This window comes from Mustela lutreola, chromosome 7 (genome assembly GCF_030435805.1).
Source record: "Mustela lutreola isolate mMusLut2 chromosome 7, mMusLut2.pri, whole genome shotgun sequence".
NCBI classification, from domain to species: Eukaryota; Metazoa; Chordata; class Mammalia; order Carnivora; family Mustelidae; genus Mustela; species Mustela lutreola.
In genome coordinates this window covers 123,224,727-123,243,936 of record NC_081296.1, presented here as the reverse complement: position 1 = coordinate 123,243,936, position 19,210 = coordinate 123,224,727, and the positions used below count along the sequence as shown (strand labels likewise).

Here is a 19,210-nt window from a genome sequence, read left to right as displayed (position 1 = left end):
TTTAAAAAAAAGAGGCCAACCAAAAGAGGTGCAAAGGATACTCCATTTGTACCATCTAAAGGTTTTCTATATGAATTACTGAATTTATACATCAGTGAATGTATGTATTATTTTTTAAAAATCAATTTTTTCGACTGAGTTAAGACACTGGCCTATAACTTAAAAATATCAGCTCACAGCCATACTGTATTTAAGCACCTGTCTTAGCCAAGGAATTATTACCGAGTACATAATAAAAATACCGCTCCTCATTCCCAACACTGCATTATAGAACCTTATTCCAAACCTGCTACCAACATACACAAAGCCTCTATCTTTGCCACTGAGAATGTATCCCTCTTCATACCTCACCATTAAGAAATTCTACCACACTAGATAGGTTCCAGGACAGAGAAACAGTTAATAGATTCTGTAGGATGCCACTATCACCACTCCAGACTCTAGAACCACCTGTGTGTGTTGCTGCTCTCAGGACTTCATCGGAAACCAAAGCAGAGACTTTACCTATACATATAGCTGCTCATATATGTATGCCTACTGGTTCCCTTATCTGTAAATGTGAACTCTGGCCAGCCTCTCATTCTCGAACTTTGCCCTAAATACTTCATCCTGGTCTGACAAGCATCAGTGACATCAGTTTTACCCTCAGGACTCTCAAGACCTAAACATTCCATTTTGATACAAAGTGGCCCTTGGCTGTGACCTGTAGTCACACATTTTAATTCTGTCCCCCACTTTTACTGTACCCACCTTTTCTTTACTCAATAAGGACTTCTGTTTTTCTAAAGTTTCAACATGCATTTTAAGCTTCAGATTGTCTTCAGTGAGACTGTTATCCTACAAAATTTTAAAACAGTGTGTTTTTAGATAAATTTCAAGTTTACAAAAAAGTACACAAGTTGTACTACTGTACATTTGTACTCAGCATTTCTCCAGTGATATATAAAAACTATAGGCAAGCAACACTGGACTGCCCAAAGCCAGTCACTCATTTTATAAATATTCTTAGAATTTTATTATATTTCAAAAAATAAACAAATTTACAAAGTAGCCTATAATCATTAGCAATAGAAGCAACTCTCTGAATTCCTTAAGGGAAATTAAAACGCATTCCTCACTGTGGTGGAAAATCCGCTTCCACTATCTATAAACAGAATGTCATCCTGAAAATGATATACTTGCATTTTTTAAATTATGTAACTTTTAAAATTATGTCAAGTTATGATTCAAGAAGTTTGTTATTAATCAGCAAACATAAAATTACTAAGATGCAAGCTCCCAGGATAAGTTCAAGTGAATTTGTAAAAAACACAAAATAAGCAACTATAATAATCAAAATACTTTTTCTTGATAAATCAAAGCCAAAAGCTTTTCTCTTAAAATTAGTTTACCTGCTTTAAATTACTCAATCTCATAATTTCATTTTCAGCATCTGTAAAAACAATAATGAATGACATTAAAACTCTTCAACTTAATAATTACCTCCTATATTAAACTCAGGAATAAAACTCAATTAAAATAAAATATATTTATAAGCACAATCAGCAAGCTCAAACGGTTTGTTTTATACTTCTATTTGATATATCAAAGAAATCATAATATAAATGCCAGTTAGATACTCCATTAAAATGCAGTCCTATGGAACAGAAGAAAAAATTATAATCTATTCTGGATGAATCAGAAGTTATTGCTTTGATAAAAACATTAATAACAATGTTTCAAAATGAGCTATTAGTTTGCGTAGCAAGAAATAGTAAAAGGACTGAGAGTGGGGGGAAATGGAACAAAAATGTGTATTTTTTATTCTTGTAATGATATAATAACCTCTCAATTCTCTAAACTGACTTAGATATAACAAGAGAAAAAAAAAACATTCAAGCTGGTATTACAGATGGATCCATATATAGAAGTGGTTCTAGAAGAACACAAAGACAGAATACCATTAGTTCAGCTGAAGTAATTCATTCAACTTTCTTTCAGATAACACTAAGCATTTTCTATGAAATCAGTTAGTTGCTAGAGAACAAGATGAAAACATTTAGTCCCTGCTTGCTCTCAAGCAGCTTTCAATTCAGAGAGAAAGGAAACACATGACTCCTGCACAGTATGATACAGGGAGCACAAGGTGCGACTAGAGCAGAAAGGGCCAACACCTACTCCAGATTGGGGGGATGGGGGCTAAGGCAGGCCAGGAAAGCAGTAGCACAGGTACCTCCCTGCAGACACAATATCCACAATGAATCATAATATACTTAAGACTCAGCAGAGAGAAACAGACACCCTCCACACAAACAGAGCAGCAAGTGCAAAAACAACAGAGCTAATAGACAAAGTCATTGACTCTAGGAGCTATGTACAAAGTTCAGTATGGCTAATGCTTAGCAAGTTAGATGAATGGGAAGAGGTGAAACTAAAGAGGGAAATGGACCGGATCGTGAAAGACTATCCTGACGTTCACAGGGAGCCATAAAGTACTACGATCAGGGGTTAAACCTGTTGCATGTTTCTGAAAAACCTTTCTGGATACAGACAGAAAAAAAAAAAAATTAAAGGAATCATGGAAACCAGAGAATAACAGCAGCTAATACTTATATAATACTTAAAATGGGATAGCCCCTACTCTAAAGAGAACTCTGCATCTAGTAACTCATAGACTCCCCATTACTACTACTGCAACTATGAAGAAGATAGGAGTGTTATCCTAACCACAGGGATGGAAAAACCAAAGCACAGAGATGTTAATTAACTTGCCCAAGATCAGCTAATTAGTGATGAGCTGGATTCCAATTCAGTTATATTCTTAACCACTCAGTTATTTCCCTACATTAAGAAATGGCTATAGACAGGACGCCTGGGAGGCTCAGTGGGTTAAGGGTCTGCCCCTGGCTTAAGTCATGATCCCAGGGTTCTGAGATGAGTCCGGCACAGGGCTCCTTGCTCAGCAGGGAGTCTACTTCTCCTGTCTGCTGCTCCCCCTGCTTATGTTCTCTAACAAATAAATAAATAAAATCTTTAAAAAAAAAAAAAAGAAGAAGAAGAAGGAAAGAAAAGAAACAAAATGTAACATCTATAGATAACCAGGCAAAAGAAATTATGACTGGCTGAAGTTACTCAGTAGCAATGGAAATGAGAAAAAGAGGAAGGACTAGGACAACAAATGTTTTTAAAGCAAACAAACCCATGAGTCGTCCAATATGTATTTTGAAAGGAGCAGAGCTACTCGAAAGTCAAATGAGAGAGAAGTCTAGAACCCTAATGAATAACCTTTTCTTTGCCATCATTGCAGCTCCCAAGACAGAGGCCCTTCTAAGAAACTCTAGAGCTCCTCTAGGGTACAATCCTGAAATATCACTGAATCAGAGAAGCTAAGGAAACAGAACGTACAGGACACACTAGGTGGTGACTTCAAATTTTCTGTTTTGGCAGACTGGTAAATCACCAAGGTAGGGAGAGGAAGAGGAGGAGGAGGACATGGTGACATCGAACCTAACTCTAATTGGAGTTTATAGAGTTGGCCATCTGGGTCAGGAGCTCACGATAAAGACCTCGCCAAGGGGATTGGGGGAGGGGGTGGAGAACAGCACACAAGGGCTAGAAACCTCCAGCGGAGCATGAACCAGTTCATAAAGTGAGAGTTTGTATTGTGAGAAGACAAAAGTGCAAAATAAAATATATCTTCACAGTAAAGAGCTCCCATTATGTTTTCCTGGCATGAATGAACACCGGTATTTGGCATATTTCATTTACTAACTTACTTTTTCTTACACATAACACAGGTAACTAAATAAAACGATGAAGGACTGATGGCTCTTATCATTCTCATGTCTGCTTAGATAGAGGACATCATTTCAAAAATAATAAAGAATTCTGAACAAGGAAGATTGCATTCCCTAATTGGAGGGCCTGGAATTTTAGAGTTCCACAAAGTATCTGGTTCTATGCAGACTAACAGAAATAGGCCCATACCTCCTTCCAGTAAATAGCTACATATATATTTCTCAGAAATCTACATGGCTTCCGACATGAATGAGTTCCCTGTAATTTATAAAGGATGAGAAAGGGAGGTTGAGAGACATCCAGCCAACAACAAAGCCTTTTTAGTAGAAAATTCCTATTTGTGATCCATTAATTATGGCACTGAATCCAAAACCAAACAATTCTACTCAACTTCTAGAGCCAATCTGCCTGAATACTCCACTTCCATGAAGTACTCAGTCTGTCTTTAAAAACTAGGATGCAGGGGCGCCTGAGTGGCTCAGTGCGTTGAGTCTCTGCCTTTGGCTCATGGTCTCAGGGTCCTGGGATCGAGCCCTGCATCGGACTCTCTGCTCAGAAAGGAGCCTGCTTCCCCCCTCTCTCTCTGCCTGCCTCTCTGCTTACTTTTAATTTCTCTGTCAAACGAAAAAAATCTTAAAAACATAAAACTAGTATGCAATAAACACCAATCAGATAATTTCCAAATGTTTTATACCAGACAGTGCTTGCTGTAGTTTGAGCACTTCCTCTTCCACTGATGGACTCTGTGGAAGGATTTTTTCTTTTTCTGTCACAGTATCACTTTGCTTCACAGCATCAGGCTGCAATTTACTACATTTCAGTTTTAAGCTTTCACATTCTTCTGTTATTTGTCTGTTTTCAACATTTAGGCGTTCTTGTTCCTTCCTCAAAATATCTCTGTCATTTTCTGCAGAAGATAATTTTTCATTTATGTCTTTAATTTTATCCTCAAGCTCTTCAATTTTTTTAATAGATGCTACTTTTTCATTTTGTAGATCCTGTATAGTTTTTTGCATTTCATGGATTTTTGAGTGATCAGTTGTTACAATTCCTGAGCCACCTAGAACATAAACAGAAAATCAAGCACAGCCAGTGTCAATTACTGAGAGATAAGTAGCTTTCTATATACAACTAGGAGATTTAACTTGAAAAAACTTAAAAAGTTAAGACAACAATGAGTTTCATTATACTCCTATTAAAAGGGCCAAGATTCAGAACACTCACAACACCAAATGCTGGTGAGTATGTGAAGCAGTACAAATTCTCATTCATTCCTGGCAAAATGCAAAACTTTTGGAAGACAGTTCAGCAGTCTCTAACAAAACACACCATTATATATGATCAGCAATTGCACTCGCTGGTATTTATTCAAAAGAACTAAAAACTCTAATCCACATAAAAACCTAATCCACATAAAAACCTAAACAATGATATTTATAGCAGCTTTATTTATAACTGCCGAGACTTGGAAGAGATGTCCTTCAATGGGTGAATGGATAAACTCCAGTACATCCAGGCAATGGAATACTATTCAGCATTAAAAAGAATTGAGGTGTAGGGGCGGCTGGGTGGCTCAGTGGGTTAAAGCCTCTGCCTTCGGCTCAGGTCATGATCCTAGGGTTCTGGGATCGAGCCCTGCATCAGGCTCTCTGCTCAGCAGGGAGCCTGGTTCCTCCTCTCTCTCTCTCTGCCTGCCTCTCTGTCTGCTTGTGATCTTTGTCTGTCAAATAAATACATAAAATCTTAAAAAAAAAAAAAAACTTAAAAAAAAGAATTGAGGTTTCAAGCAATGAAAAAAACATGGAGAAAACTCAAATGCAAATTACTAAGTGAAAGAAATCAATCTGAAAAGGCTACATACTGTGTGATTCCAACTATGTGACATTCTGGAAAAGGCAAAACAAGAGACACAATACAAAGACTGTGGGGGAGGGTGGGTGGAAAGTGAGTAGGCAGAGCACAGAGGATTTTAAGAGCACTGAAACAACTCTGTATATTATAATGATGAAAATGTGTCATATATCTGTCCAACCCAGAGAATGTACACACCAAGAGTGAACCCTAAGGTAAAACACACATGCTGAGGGATCATGATCTGTCAATGCACATTCATCTTGATAAAAAATGTAGCATTCTGATGATGTACCCATACCAGGGCATGGGTATATGGGAAATCTCTGTACTTCCTTCTCAATTTTGTTATGAAAAGAAAGTCTTTTAAGAAGTTAAATTATGGGTGGCTCAGTGGTTAAGCCTCTGCCTTCAATTCAGGTCATGGTCTCAGGGTCCTGGGATCGAGCCCTGAATGGAGCTCTCTGCTCAGTGGGGAGCCTGCTTCCCCCTCTCTCTCTGCCTGGTTCTCTGCCTACTTATTGATCTCTCTCTGTGTCAAATAAAATCTTTTTAAAAAATAAAATAAAATAAAAAGTAAAAATAAATACACAAAAAGTTAAATTACCAAAATAAAAATTTGAATAAAAATGTTTTAGGTAATCTCTACCCTCAATGTGGGGCTCAAACTCATGACCCCAAGATCAGGAGCTATACATTCCACTTCCTGAGCCAGCCAGGCACCCCCATAATAAAGCATTTTTAAATAAATAGTTGAAGAAAACTATTTGAATCAACCACTAAACACCTATTTATAGGAGTTTTAAAGAACGGAAAAATATTTCTGATTACTTATTACCAAACTATCATCATCAAACAATGCAAAAAAATCCATGTAACTATTCGCCAAAAAAGCAAAAGGACCTTTCCATTTCTGCATAATCTTGCAACAGTGATGCCACTGCAAATTTCAGGCAGATGAACAGAACTACTCATTCATTCATTCTTTAGAATGTAGTCCAAGTTCACACCAGTGTGTTGGTTTTACAGTACTACGTTTGTCATCTAATTATGTTACCTAATCCATTAAGTTAATAAAACTAACAACCTTGGGGTGCCTGGGTGGCTCAACTGATCAAGCAGCTGCCTTTGGCTTGGGTCATGATCTTAGGTTCCTGGGATCCAGCACCGAGTTGGGCTTTCTGCTCAGTGTGGAGCCAGCTTCTCCTTCTGCCCTTCCCCCTGTTCGTGTTCCCTCGATCTCTCAAATAAATAAATAAAATCTTAAAAATACAAAAACAATGAACAACCTTGTTGTAACAGGTTTTCGAGTTCTTCAATTCGTTCTTCATAGTCACTTAATTCTTCTCGATGACGACGACTTATTTCTGTCAATTTCTGCTGATGTGCGTTCTGCAAAACTGACATTTCATGTTGATGGTCATCAATTTCCTGATTTCGAGTCTGTTTGAGTTCCTTAAAAAAATAAAAGCAAATTAAACTACATTTATAGTCAACAATATACCTAAGCCATTTCATTGTTGTGCAAAAGCCTATATTAAAAGTAATTCTCTGAACATGCTAAGATTATAAAGACTTTAAATAAAGACCCCAAATCTGGACAATTCCCGAAAAATTCTACCCTTTTCTTTCTTGAGTCTTTTTTTTTTAAGATTTTATTTATTTGAGAGAGGGAGCATGAGCAGAAAGGGAGAAGCTGACTCCCCAGCAGGAAGCCAGACATGTGGCTCAATCCAAGGACCCTGAGATCATGACCTGAGCCAAAGGCAGACACTAACCAACTGAGCCACCCAGGTCCCCCTTCTTTCTTGGGCCTTAAGAACAGTTTTTCTATTTAATGACAGAATGCCAGCAAGAAAAAAAAAATGAAACAGAAGATGAGTAAAAATATCTTGCTACCCAAGTTGAGACCACCAATCTCTCTCCTAGGAATCTGGATCTTGAGCTTAGTCTTTCAAAAGGGGAAAGGACCACAAGCATTATGATAGCTGCACCCAGAAAAGTCTGTCCACTGTGTCCCACTATCTAGATCCTGATGCTATTCCCATTCCTGTCCTGCCCAAGACCAGAATGCTCAATTTGTCTTTTAATCCTGGGAACAGACTACCCTGGGTCCTTCCTGTAAAACCTCTTTGGCTTTCCTTTGCCAGAGACGGGTTTTGTTGCTTGTAACCAAGAATCTTAATCAATAAATTAGCTTCTATTTCCTGAGAAGACCAGTAAAATTACTCTTTAATCCTGTGCACTTATTTATGTGCCAGCACTTGGCAAGCAGCTTCATATTTAAACCTTAAAATGATCCTACAAGGAAGGTATTATGAAATCTACTATACTGATGGTAAAATGGAAGCCTGGAAAGATTAAGTAACTTGCTCAAAGTATAACAGATGGTAAACAGGAGAGTCAGGATTCAAACACAAATCTTTACAGTTTGGGAGCATACCCATATTAGTATTATTATAATAGTAAAACCAAAACCAAAAAATTCTATATCTGGCAATAATTTTTTTTTTTTAATTTTAAAGATTTTATTTAAAAGAGTGAGAGAACATGCATGCAAGAGAGTACAAGCCGGGTGTGTGGGGGGAGAAGCAAAGAGAGCAGGAGAAGCAGATTCTCCACTGAATAGGAATCCCAACATGGGGCTCAATCCAGGACCCTGGGATCATGACCTGAGCTGAAGGAAGACACTTAGACTGAGCCATCCAGATACCAATAATTTATACACTAAAAACAATTCACTGCCATATGATAAAAGTATGTAACTAACACTTTTCTTGAAAGAAATAATAACTGAGACAAAGTAGCAAAATCCCACCATTATGGGAAAATTATTTACAATGAACAGTATTAACATTTTGTCAATATCCTTTAACCCTAAACCCTGAAACTTAAGCAACCTCGGAAATATTTAATAAAGATCATTTTGGGGAGCCTCGGTGGCTCATTTGGTTAATCATATGACTCTTGATTTCAGCTCAGGTCATGATCTTAGGGTCATGGGATCAAACACTGCAACAGGCTCTGTGCTCAGTGCAGTGTCTGCTTCAGATTATCTCTCTCTCCCTCCCACTGACTCTCTGATGAACAAAATCTTAAAAAAAAAAAAAAAAAAAGACAATTTTACCAGATGCAATACCAAGTAGACACTAATGAAATATAAACTACTTAAAAAAAACAAGTGTTCAAAACCAAATGATTTTGGAAGAGACAGTTTTATATACCTTGCAGTCGTAAAGGATGAAAACACAAAATGGTAAAAACAATCATAAACTACATAATTAGCTTTATAACTGAGCCTTCTTTAGACTTATACTTTTTTTAGAGATTTTTATTCATTTATTAGAGTGAGCACAAGCAGAAGGGGTAGTAGGCAGAGGAAGAGGGAGAAGCAGACTCCCTGCTAAGCAGGGAGCACCACGCAGAACTGGATCCAAGGACCCCAAGATCATGACACAAGCAGAAGGCAGACGCTTAACTGAATAAGCCATCCAGGCATCCCAGACTTTTAATAAGCAAATTTTACTTTTACTTTTAATAAACAAATTTTAGATGTATAATAGCCATTGTTGCAGGGCACCTGGGTGGCTTCGATGCAGGTCGTGATCCCAGGGTCCTGAATCAAGCCCCAAATTTGGGCTCTCTGCTCAGTAGGGCATCTGCTTCTCCCTCTCCCTTTCCCCCCACCCCGCTCCTTCTCTCTCTCTCCTGCTCTCACTCAAATAAATTAATTAATTAAATCTTTTTAAAAAAAAGGCATTGTTCCAACAACCTCCTTACCTTAATGATATTTTGCAATTTGCAGATTTCATTTTGATTAGAGTTGTTTGATCCTTGTGCTTTAGAAGTCTAGATCAGAAAAACAAATAGAAAATTGTACTGGCATTCTTATAAAAGAGAAAATTACAAAATAATTTTGCTAAAAAATATTTTTCAGGAGTGCCTAGGTGGCTCATTCAGTTAAGCACCTGCCTTTAGGTCAGGTCATGATCCCAGGGTCCTGGGATGGAGCCCTGTGTCGTGCTTCTTGCTCAGCTGGGAGTCCACTTCTCCCTCTCCCTGTTTATTCTCTCTCTCTCTCGAATAAATAAGTAAAATCACACACACACACATATATATATATATATATATGTATGTATGTATACATGTATATACATATATATATATAATTTTTTTAAAGGAGTATTTCCGAGGCAAATCCTGATTAAGAATACCAAGCACCTTGGGGCGCCTGGGTGGCTCAGTGGGTTAAAGCCTCTGCTTTCGGCTCAGGTCATGATCCCAGGGTCCTGGGATCGAGCCCCGCATCGGGCTGTCTGCTCTGCAGAGAGCCTGCTTCCTCCTCTCTCTCTCTCTGCCTGCCTCTCTGCCTACTTGTGATCTCGGTCTGTCAAATAAATAAATAAAATCTTTAAAAAAAAAAAAAAAAAAAGAATACCAAGCACCTTTTAAAGAACCCAGTCCAATTGTGAGTAATACATAACAAATAAAAGATAATTGTCAAAGGGCGTCCAGGCTCAGTCAATTAAGCATCCGACTCTTGATTTCATCTCAAGTCACACATGATCTCAGGATTGTGAGACTGAGCCCCAAATCAGGCTCCCCTTTGAACATGAAGCCTGCTTGAGATTCTCACTCTCCCCTGCCCCTCCCCCAATGCTCTCCTCCTAAGAAAAGAAAACAAAACATAATTTTTAAGAGTTTGATATCTAAGTAGGGAGACACCTTCACAAAATAACCAATGTTAAGAAAAACACCAGAGAATACTTTACTTAGCTTAACAAAATATAAATTTGATGATAAACAAGCAGCTTCCTAAATCAAAATTTCTAAAATTCTAAATTTAAAATTTCTAAACCTCCAAAAAATTACCCAACCACATTAATTCTTGTAAAAACCCAGTTAACATCTTTTTTAAATGATTTTATCCAGAGGATCCCTATCTCAATTCAAAACACCCTTTGGTCTGACAATTAAAAGAACTTTTGGATTCTTCTCTTCACATTCAAAGCCAAATGTTCTCCATTTATTTTTTATTTTTTTGTCGATTTATCATTATTAACTTATTTACTATATATTTAGTGTGTTAAGGAACCAAAAGCTACTGTCTGGATAAAAAAGGAACTTAGTCCACCAGAAAAACGGGATTTGAAGTCAAAAGATGCCTGTTTAAATTACAACTTAATTAGGGCAACAGTAAGTATATTAAACTTTTACTGTGCTTATCTGTAAAACAGAGATAATAAATACTTCACATGGTTATGAAGATCAATATATAGGATAGCACCTATTGAAACATTTGTAAAATATAATACAAATAAGTTTCAGTATGGCTTGCTAAAGACTTGAGTCCCCTGAAGGATCCCAATTATGCCTTTTCCACCTTTATATCCTACTACAGGTCTATAATACAGAAAATATTCAAAATATGCTTAAATATACATACCAAAAATGCACCTCTTCCCTATGAAATCTTATCCTAGGCAATGTTTCCTAAAATGTGTATCAGAATCACCTGAGGAATTTACTTGTTTGAATGCAATTTTCAAGGCTCTAAAATAGGCTGTGAAATCCTCATCTCTAAAGGCTGGACAGAGAATCTACAATTCTATGGTACTTTAAAAACTACTACATTTTTAGAGATAAGATGGACAAACTGATCATTCTAAGATTTATTTTGGATATTGGGAATGTCTAGCAACTTGGGAAGCACAAAGGTAATTTTAATTGGTATGATTTCTCCTTTAAATCCAGATTTCTTTCTGATACTAAAAGCTCTACATATAAAACCACTATTTTTCCTCAGTAACAGTTTTCAGAGACTCATGATAACTTTACCTACCTGAGCAATATGCCTCCAATGACCAACTTCAGACTCAAGTCTTGACACTTGGTTTGACAATCTATTTATTTCTTGTTGTGATGAAATGATGTCACCAAAGTCCATGTCGTCATCGTGGAAACCCGAAGCATGCTGGCTGACACGGTAGCCGAATGGAGAGGATGCAGGGGCTGCCGGTCCTCCACCAGCTCCTGACTGTGTGGACTGAGCAGCAGACTGCAGCTTCAGCAGCTGATCCTGCAGCGCAATCTGTCTTGCTTTAAGATGGCTGATTTCTACCTACACATTTATAATCTGTATTTTAGAGAAGGTAGTTTAAAATAACCATACTGACATCTTTATAGACCCATAATGTTAAAAGTTGTAATAATTTAAGATTATCCAATGATGGTAACTCCTTCAGCTGCATCCAAGTCTTCCATAACACCCTGACCAGAAAACCTTTATTTAAAAACCAAACATGATTTACCAGTTAAAATAGGGATAATGTTTCAAACAGTACAAAGATCAGAATATCTCACTTGTGTGTTAACTGGAGCAACGAAATTCTCAGTTGAACATGGGTTTATTATCTTCTGTGTATCAGGTGGTATGGACAATTCTCATGGGTTCTATCTGTATTATTAAACCATAAGTGATGGGAAAGTGAAAGCTGCAGCAGTCTGTGTATTAATTAGCAAGTTTCTTTGGAGCATCTGTTGGAGTAGTCTGATGTTACTGATTATGGTGGAATTTAGGCTTAAAATGCACCATGAATCAGGAGTAGCTTTGTACTGGTCTGTTCAACAGCTGGAAGAATGCTTTAGTAATCCATTCTTAGATAACAGCTATTATTAGCCTTTGAGTCTTAGAAAGAAATCACACAATGTAAAAGGCCTTGGCTTTAGCCTTGGCAAAAAGGAGCCAGTGAAAATTTGACTTACTCAGGGAAAGAATAATATAAAAATTCTGAAACCTTTAGTGGAGTTTTAACTAAGGACTGGCAATACCAACTCATTGTCCAAAAGAAATTACAAATATATGGATTTACCACAACACCATATCATTACTCAGTGAGAGATTATTCAAAATATAAAAGTGAGTAAGCTAGGGAGAATTGAGATAAGCTTTCTGTAAAATACCTACCTCAGCAGGCACCCTGCCACAAAGGGGAATATGATACTGGGAGTTAGCTGACCAGTAACAATATTTCTACACATGTACAACCAAGCAATTAGACAAATAAAAACCAAATACAATTACATCAAGTGTCATAACAGGTTTCTTGTACCAGAACCCCTTCTCTAAAATGTATGGGTAACATACACATTTCATTCATTTGCCCATAAATGACATGACGTAAACTGCATCTCTGGAATATGATCATCATAACGACGGCAGAAAACTGCAGACCTTAAGTATATTCATATATTATCTTTTATTCTAGTAAAAAATACTGAAATTCTGAAAAACAAAATTATTTTCAAGGGTAACTTTTTTTCTTTTAAAGATTGTCTTTATTCATTTGAGAGAGAGAAAGACAGAGCAGGAGAGGGGGGAGGGTCAGAGGGAGAAGTAGACTCCTGGCTGGGCAGGGAGCCTGATGTGGACTCAATCCTGGTACTTTAGGATCATGACCTGAGCTGAACCCAGTCACTTAACCAACTGAGCCACCCAGGTGCCCCCAAGAGTAATTTCAATATAAAGAAAGTTCTCATTTTAAAACTGATATTAATATCAAGTTATTGAGTTAAAAAATGCAAATTAGTAACAAAGAAGCATTTCTAAACTAAAATGCTTTATTTGCCCTCTAATATCGATAGTTAAGTAGAAAATAAAACCACAGATTTTCCACAGTAGTGTTTCCAATTAGAATGTAAGCATCAGAATCACCTATGGAGTTTCTGAAAAATACCAATACCAGGGCCCCTTCACAGTAAACCAAAATCGTAATGTCCTGGAGGGCATGATTTAAAGTATCATGGATGATTCAGCTATAAACCCCTGGGTGAGAACTACTACATTACTGTAATTTTTATAAGTCGGTGCTGATCAAAGTGTGGTCTGTGGACTAAAGGCATGAATGTTTACTACCAATCTGTGATATGTACGTAAGTTTAAAAAATAAGGCTTATAGTCTTTTAAAACAATTTGACAGAGCAATTTTATAATCTGTTAAATCTTTCTTAAAAGTGGGCTTTTAGCTTTAACTAGAACTTGTAATTTTCCTTTTTTATACTCATTTTATTTTTGTAGTAATTTATTTTTATAATATTTTATGAAATCAATTCCCAACAGATTAGAAAGTTAAGCTCTTCTTTAAATGTTTACCTGTAATGCAGCTTGCTTTTACTTTTCATCTCAGTATGTTACTGAAAGAACTAAAACTCAATGCATCTAAATTTTAAAACCTCAAATATGGGGATGCCTGAGTGGCTCAGCTGATTGAGCATCTGACTCCTGGTTTCAGTTCAGGTCATGATTTCAGTGTCATGAGCCTGAGAATGGTGTCAGGCTCCATGCTCAGTGCAGAGTCTGCTTGAGATTCTGTCTCTTCCTCTCCATCTGCCCCTCCCCCCTCACACACGCTCTCTCTCTCTCTCTCTAAAATAAGTAAATCTTACACTCGATCTTAGACAAAAGGCCAAAAAGTGATAAAAATAAATAAACCTTTTTAAAAAACCTCATATATGAAGTTATGATAGAAATGAATATTTAATCAACAAACTAAAGAAAACCCCAATGATTAATAAAAGAAGAAATAGCTCAATTCAATAGAAGAACTAAATTCCATTTATGTACTAAACACTGAAGATATTTCAACAACAAAATGAAACATGGAGACATCGTCTGTATTTTAAGAATTCACTATAATGCTGTTTAAATTATATAATATCTATTATCAGCATGGCAAACAAAAGATAAGCCAACTCAAAAATAAACATTTCTAATAAACTAAAGGGAAAAAATATTTATAGAACGATGTAATTCAACTTAATATACTTAATATTCTTTTTTCATGGAAAGTCAAATAAATGCCAACTCAATATATATGAACACTGGTAGTCAAAATCATTTTTAAAAACGAAATGCCATTAACAATTATCACACTGATTCACAATTTTAAGTGAACAGAGGAAAAATTAGGTTTCATTAAATCAGAAATTACAAGCAACAGATACCTGAAGATACTTTACTGACAGGGTTTTCCTCTTTTGGAAAGTAGGAAATAAAGGTTAGCTTATAAAATACAAATTTAACAGAAAAGCTTAAAATTCTTAAAATAATGGTATCAAACTGAGTTGGGAATTACTAGCTTCATCCCCCTTTCAATATTTTTATGGTTGTAGATAGCCTGATTTATAACTCTTAAAAACCCTCCTAAAAACATTACAAGGAAATAATTATGAACTTTAATAACTTTTACCTCCTTCTGTTGTAGTTGATTTCGATAACTTGTAGATTGCTGCTTTATTTGAAGCTCCGATGCTTCATGCTTCTCTTCTAAATCAGTACAAAGTTTTTTGAGTCTCTCATTCTAGAAACAAAGAAAAAAGTATTTTCAACAAGAAGACTAAAAGTAAAACATGTCAGTAACAGTTATGTGCATGGCATCATGAAAAACATACCACTTTATACAGAAAAAGGTATAAAATACAGAAGTTCTCAGAATCTGACCTTTGAAATAGTTTTAATTAAAGCTACAAGTGTAATAAGCACGTTTATAGAGATTATGCAAAATTCTGAACCAGAGTTAAAAAAAAAAAACAGTAAATCTTGTCCAATGATCTATGTTTCCCCCATCACTGTGTGTCCAGGGTCTAGCATATAACAGGCAATCCATGTCTGGTTAATGAATAAACTAGATTACACATTTCAACTTTTGTTTTCTTCCCAAACATAACTTTTTAAAAGAAATCTTTTTAAAAAAGACTTCTTGATGGAAGTATAAGTAGGAGGCCAAAGCTTCATATTACCTATCATACCTTCAAAGCCTCATATTACCTATCATACCTTCATACTACCTACCTGCCAGGCGTCTGAGGTGGCTCTGAAAATTCCAATTTGAAAACCATACTAGAGCTCAGTTCAAAAACTAGTCAGAAGTACACAAAATATTCTAACTCAATGAATCAAGATATCATAGTCTTTTGTTCTAAGATTTTTGAAAATATGTTTAAAAAATTACTTAAATTTTCGGGCACCTGAGTGGCTCATTCAGCTAATTATCTGACTTGGGTTTTTTGCTTTTTTTTTTTTTTTAAGATTTTTTTTTAATTTGTTTATTTGACAGAGATCACAAGTAGGCAGAGAGGCAGGCAGAGAGGGGCGGGGGGAAGCAGGCTCCCCGCTGAGCAGAGAGCCCGATGTGGGGCTCAATCCCAGGACCCTGAGAACCAGGCACCCCATAGTTCAAGCTTTTAAGCGACTATTAGAATTTGGGGAAGCTTACCCTGCCCCAGTGAACTTGACAGAATTTTCACGAGATTATAATGACCTTGTTCTTCTGTCTTTGAAACATTTTGCTATTTTGTCATTCTAAAAAGTATATATTTTATCATTATTCACCAATTATTCTCAAGTAGGCTAAAAAAAAGTCTTATATAGGGGCGCCTGGGTGGCTCAGTGGGTTAAAGCCTCTGCCTTCGGCTCAGGTCGCAATCTCAGGGTCCTGGGATCCAGCCCCGCATGGGGCTCTCTGCTCAGCAGGGAGCCTGCTTCCCTTCCTCTCTCTCTGCCTGCCTCTCTGCCTACTTGTGATCTCTGTCAAATAAATAAATAAAATCTTAAAAAAAAAAAAAGTCTTATAGAATAAGAAAACAGAAGACTGACAGACTCACCCAGAAGAATGATGCAAGACTGAAATAACCAGTTTTCAGACTGCAGTACCCAAAGTACTGTAACACCTTTCAGAAAGGAAAAAGCTAGAGACACCCACTTTGTAGTGTCTTTTTGGTTTTGTTGTCTTTCACTTTTATTGAACACATCTGAAAATTCAGAACTTTGGTTTCCACAAAGAAAAGAAAACGGACAGAGGAAAACACTTCAGTTATTAACACAACCCAGAAGACAAATATGAAGAGACAGAAAACAGCATTCTAGAGTCTGATGGCTGTGGTGAGCAGGCTGTTGAGGTAAAATCCCAGCCAAGTCTTCAAATAAAAGCATCCTAGAGGAATATTCTCAAACTTCAAAACTGATGAGTGAACAATGTATTCCTTTTTACTAATTTTCTTTACAAGATTTTTTATTTATTTGAGAGAGAGAAAGACCGCACTTGAGCACAGAGGGAGAAGCAGACTCCCTGCTGAGCAGAGAGCCAGACTCTGACTCGGGGCTTGATCCCAGGTCCCTGAGATCATGACCTAAGCCAAAGCCAGACACTTAACAGAATGAGCCACCCAGGTGCCCCCAATATATTTCTAAGAACAAAAAAGATATATGGTGTTCTCATCAAGTTATCTATCTGAGATAAGGAAACTTATCAAGTTTCCTATCATTCAATAGGAAAAGATTTTACTTCACAATATTTTGTGACAAGGACCTGAACCATCCCACTTCACTAAATGGCTATGTGACAGTATTCTTTCACTATGGATATATTTGTACACCAACATTTACTTGATATAGTCCATAAGTGGACAAATGTTGTAGGCAGGTGTGTATACAAAGGTGCCTGGGAAGAAAAAGATGACATAAAGTGAAAAAAATTCAGTGGACTGATCATTCTAACTGGTATTTATATATCTAATTGGTATTTATAAATCTAATTGATATTTATAAATTAGCTCTGTAATTATGGAGCAAAGATGACAGTCATCGTCTCTTCAACAAAATCATGAGCCATCAAAGTTTGCAAAGATATTGGTTTAAATGACACAAGAACCAGAAGTCATGATCAGCTGAAACCTACTAGAGATGTAAATGAAATCTGGAATCGGTATTTACAAAATAACACACATTTCGGTTCATGCATAAGAGTTAAAAAGCAGTTAACTGCATTCAGACACTGTCTATTTTGAGTATATATGTTTTCAAAACCAGAAACATATGGAATAAAAATATGGCCTTGCCATAAATAAGTTCTTACTAAAATTTCTGAAGAAGTTTTTCACTATCACTTTATTCCTACTTCTGTAACTTTCTTACAAAATGATTTACTATAAAAAAAAATTTTTAAGTTCTCTGGATCCAGATGGTAAATGTGGATGAGATTTTTTTTTTCTTGGCATAGAGGTTAAATTGAAGAAACCTAACTAATTCAGTCAGCTTGAAATATTATGTCTGTAAACAGACATTCCTCTGGAAAACACAATGCCCTCTGTCTATACTAAACACCCTCTGCCTGGGTGGCTCAGTTGGTTAAGCAGCTAACTCTTGGTTCTGGCTAGGTATGATGTCAAGGTTGAGGGATCAAGCTCCACATCTTGGAGCATGTATGCGATTCTCCCTCCTTCTCCCTCTGCCCCTCCTCCACTCTCATTTTCTTTCTTTCTCTACAACAGATAAATAAATAAAATCTAAGACTTTCTAAATAGGATTTTATATTTTTTAGTTTCCTGATGGCTTTAATCACCTTATTCCCTTATTACATAGTCATGTACAGGGTGAGGGTATGAAGTGCTTCTGTGCCAACACACAGCAAGAATCAAAGTCACCTTAGAAAACAAAGCCCTTGGGGAATCCAACAGTACCTTTTCTTCTAGCATGTGAGTAGCTCAAGATACTGTGAATAAGCATCAAATGAGAAAGGTGGCTTTCATCTGGGGATGCATGATACCAAAAATATTTCTAAACACTAGAATCATGCTACCTTAAACCCATGAGATTAGAAGTGAGATCAACAGAGGGACAGAAGAATTCTCTCTCCCTTCTCAAGCTCAACAGAGAGCAGTCAGTCACTAAGCAGATTCACCCTACTTACTTTTTTCCCCCAAATGGACACTGGAGAATTTACCTAAATTAATGCCACTACACACATCTCTGCCATTTACTTTTTCTGGGTGGGTCTGAACTAATTAATCAGTGCCTTCTCAAGAATTTCTTTAGGGATTACAGGAACAATTTTCTCGGCTGTACAAAGAAAGAAGTTATTAAGTTCATCTGTCACTGAAGCATCTACTTATTAGGTAATTATACCTAACGTCTCAAGTGTCACCAAATAGCCATCTTGAATTGAGACAGAATACCGAGACAGTCCCTCTTGAGAGGTCCCTCTACATCCACCTTGGTAATCTGGGCCAGAATTCAATACTGATTTTACTTCACAATATTTTGTGACAAGGACCTGAACTGATTGTCAGCAAATATTTTCTAATATTTTAAATTTAATTTTCTCTGTTTATGAGCTTAGCAAAAGGAAAACATGCTTACCACAGTCCTCTAAAAATCCCTTTTAATGAAATATTGTGTTCCCTCACGGTTCTTACCCATAAGCTAAATAGTTGAGTGTCTTTAGTACTTTATAATAGATCCTATTTTAAATCACTTCATTTTCTTTATGGCTTTCCTTTGAACCCTTCCCAAGTTTGCCTCGTCTCCATTAAGTACAATGTCCAGAGGTAGTTACCATGAGGCACTAACAATGGGTGGAAAATGGTAAAATTAGATCTATATTTTAAACTTCTTTGTTTAGAAATACACACCTTTTTTCATGTTAGCAAATTAAAAAGATCTAGATTAAATAGAATTGCATTCTTCGCATTATACTTCAATAAAATGTACTACTGCAATTGTGCACACTGTCAGAACATGGTAATT

The 19,210-nt window shown here is 36.5% G+C and overlaps 1 protein-coding gene across 2 annotated transcripts in view; it reads right to left on the bottom strand.

Annotated features, from left to right (window-relative positions):
• Positions 1-19,210, bottom strand: part of TRIP11 (thyroid hormone receptor interactor 11) — a 63,923-nt gene that overhangs the window by 40,339 nt on the left and 4,374 nt on the right. For both annotated transcript variants that reach the window (XM_059182468.1, XM_059182471.1), the window contains exons 3-9: positions 14,877-14,987; positions 11,471-11,749; positions 9,409-9,477; positions 6,918-7,083; positions 4,472-4,837; positions 1,392-1,432; positions 751-837 (exon numbers count right to left, since the gene is read on the bottom strand). In XM_059182468.1, the coding sequence (XP_059038451.1) occupies positions 751-837; positions 1,392-1,432; positions 4,472-4,837; positions 6,918-7,083; positions 9,409-9,477; positions 11,471-11,749; positions 14,877-14,987 (1,119 nt within the window). The remainder of the gene's footprint in view (positions 1-750; positions 838-1,391; positions 1,433-4,471; positions 4,838-6,917; positions 7,084-9,408; positions 9,478-11,470; positions 11,750-14,876; positions 14,988-19,210) is intronic.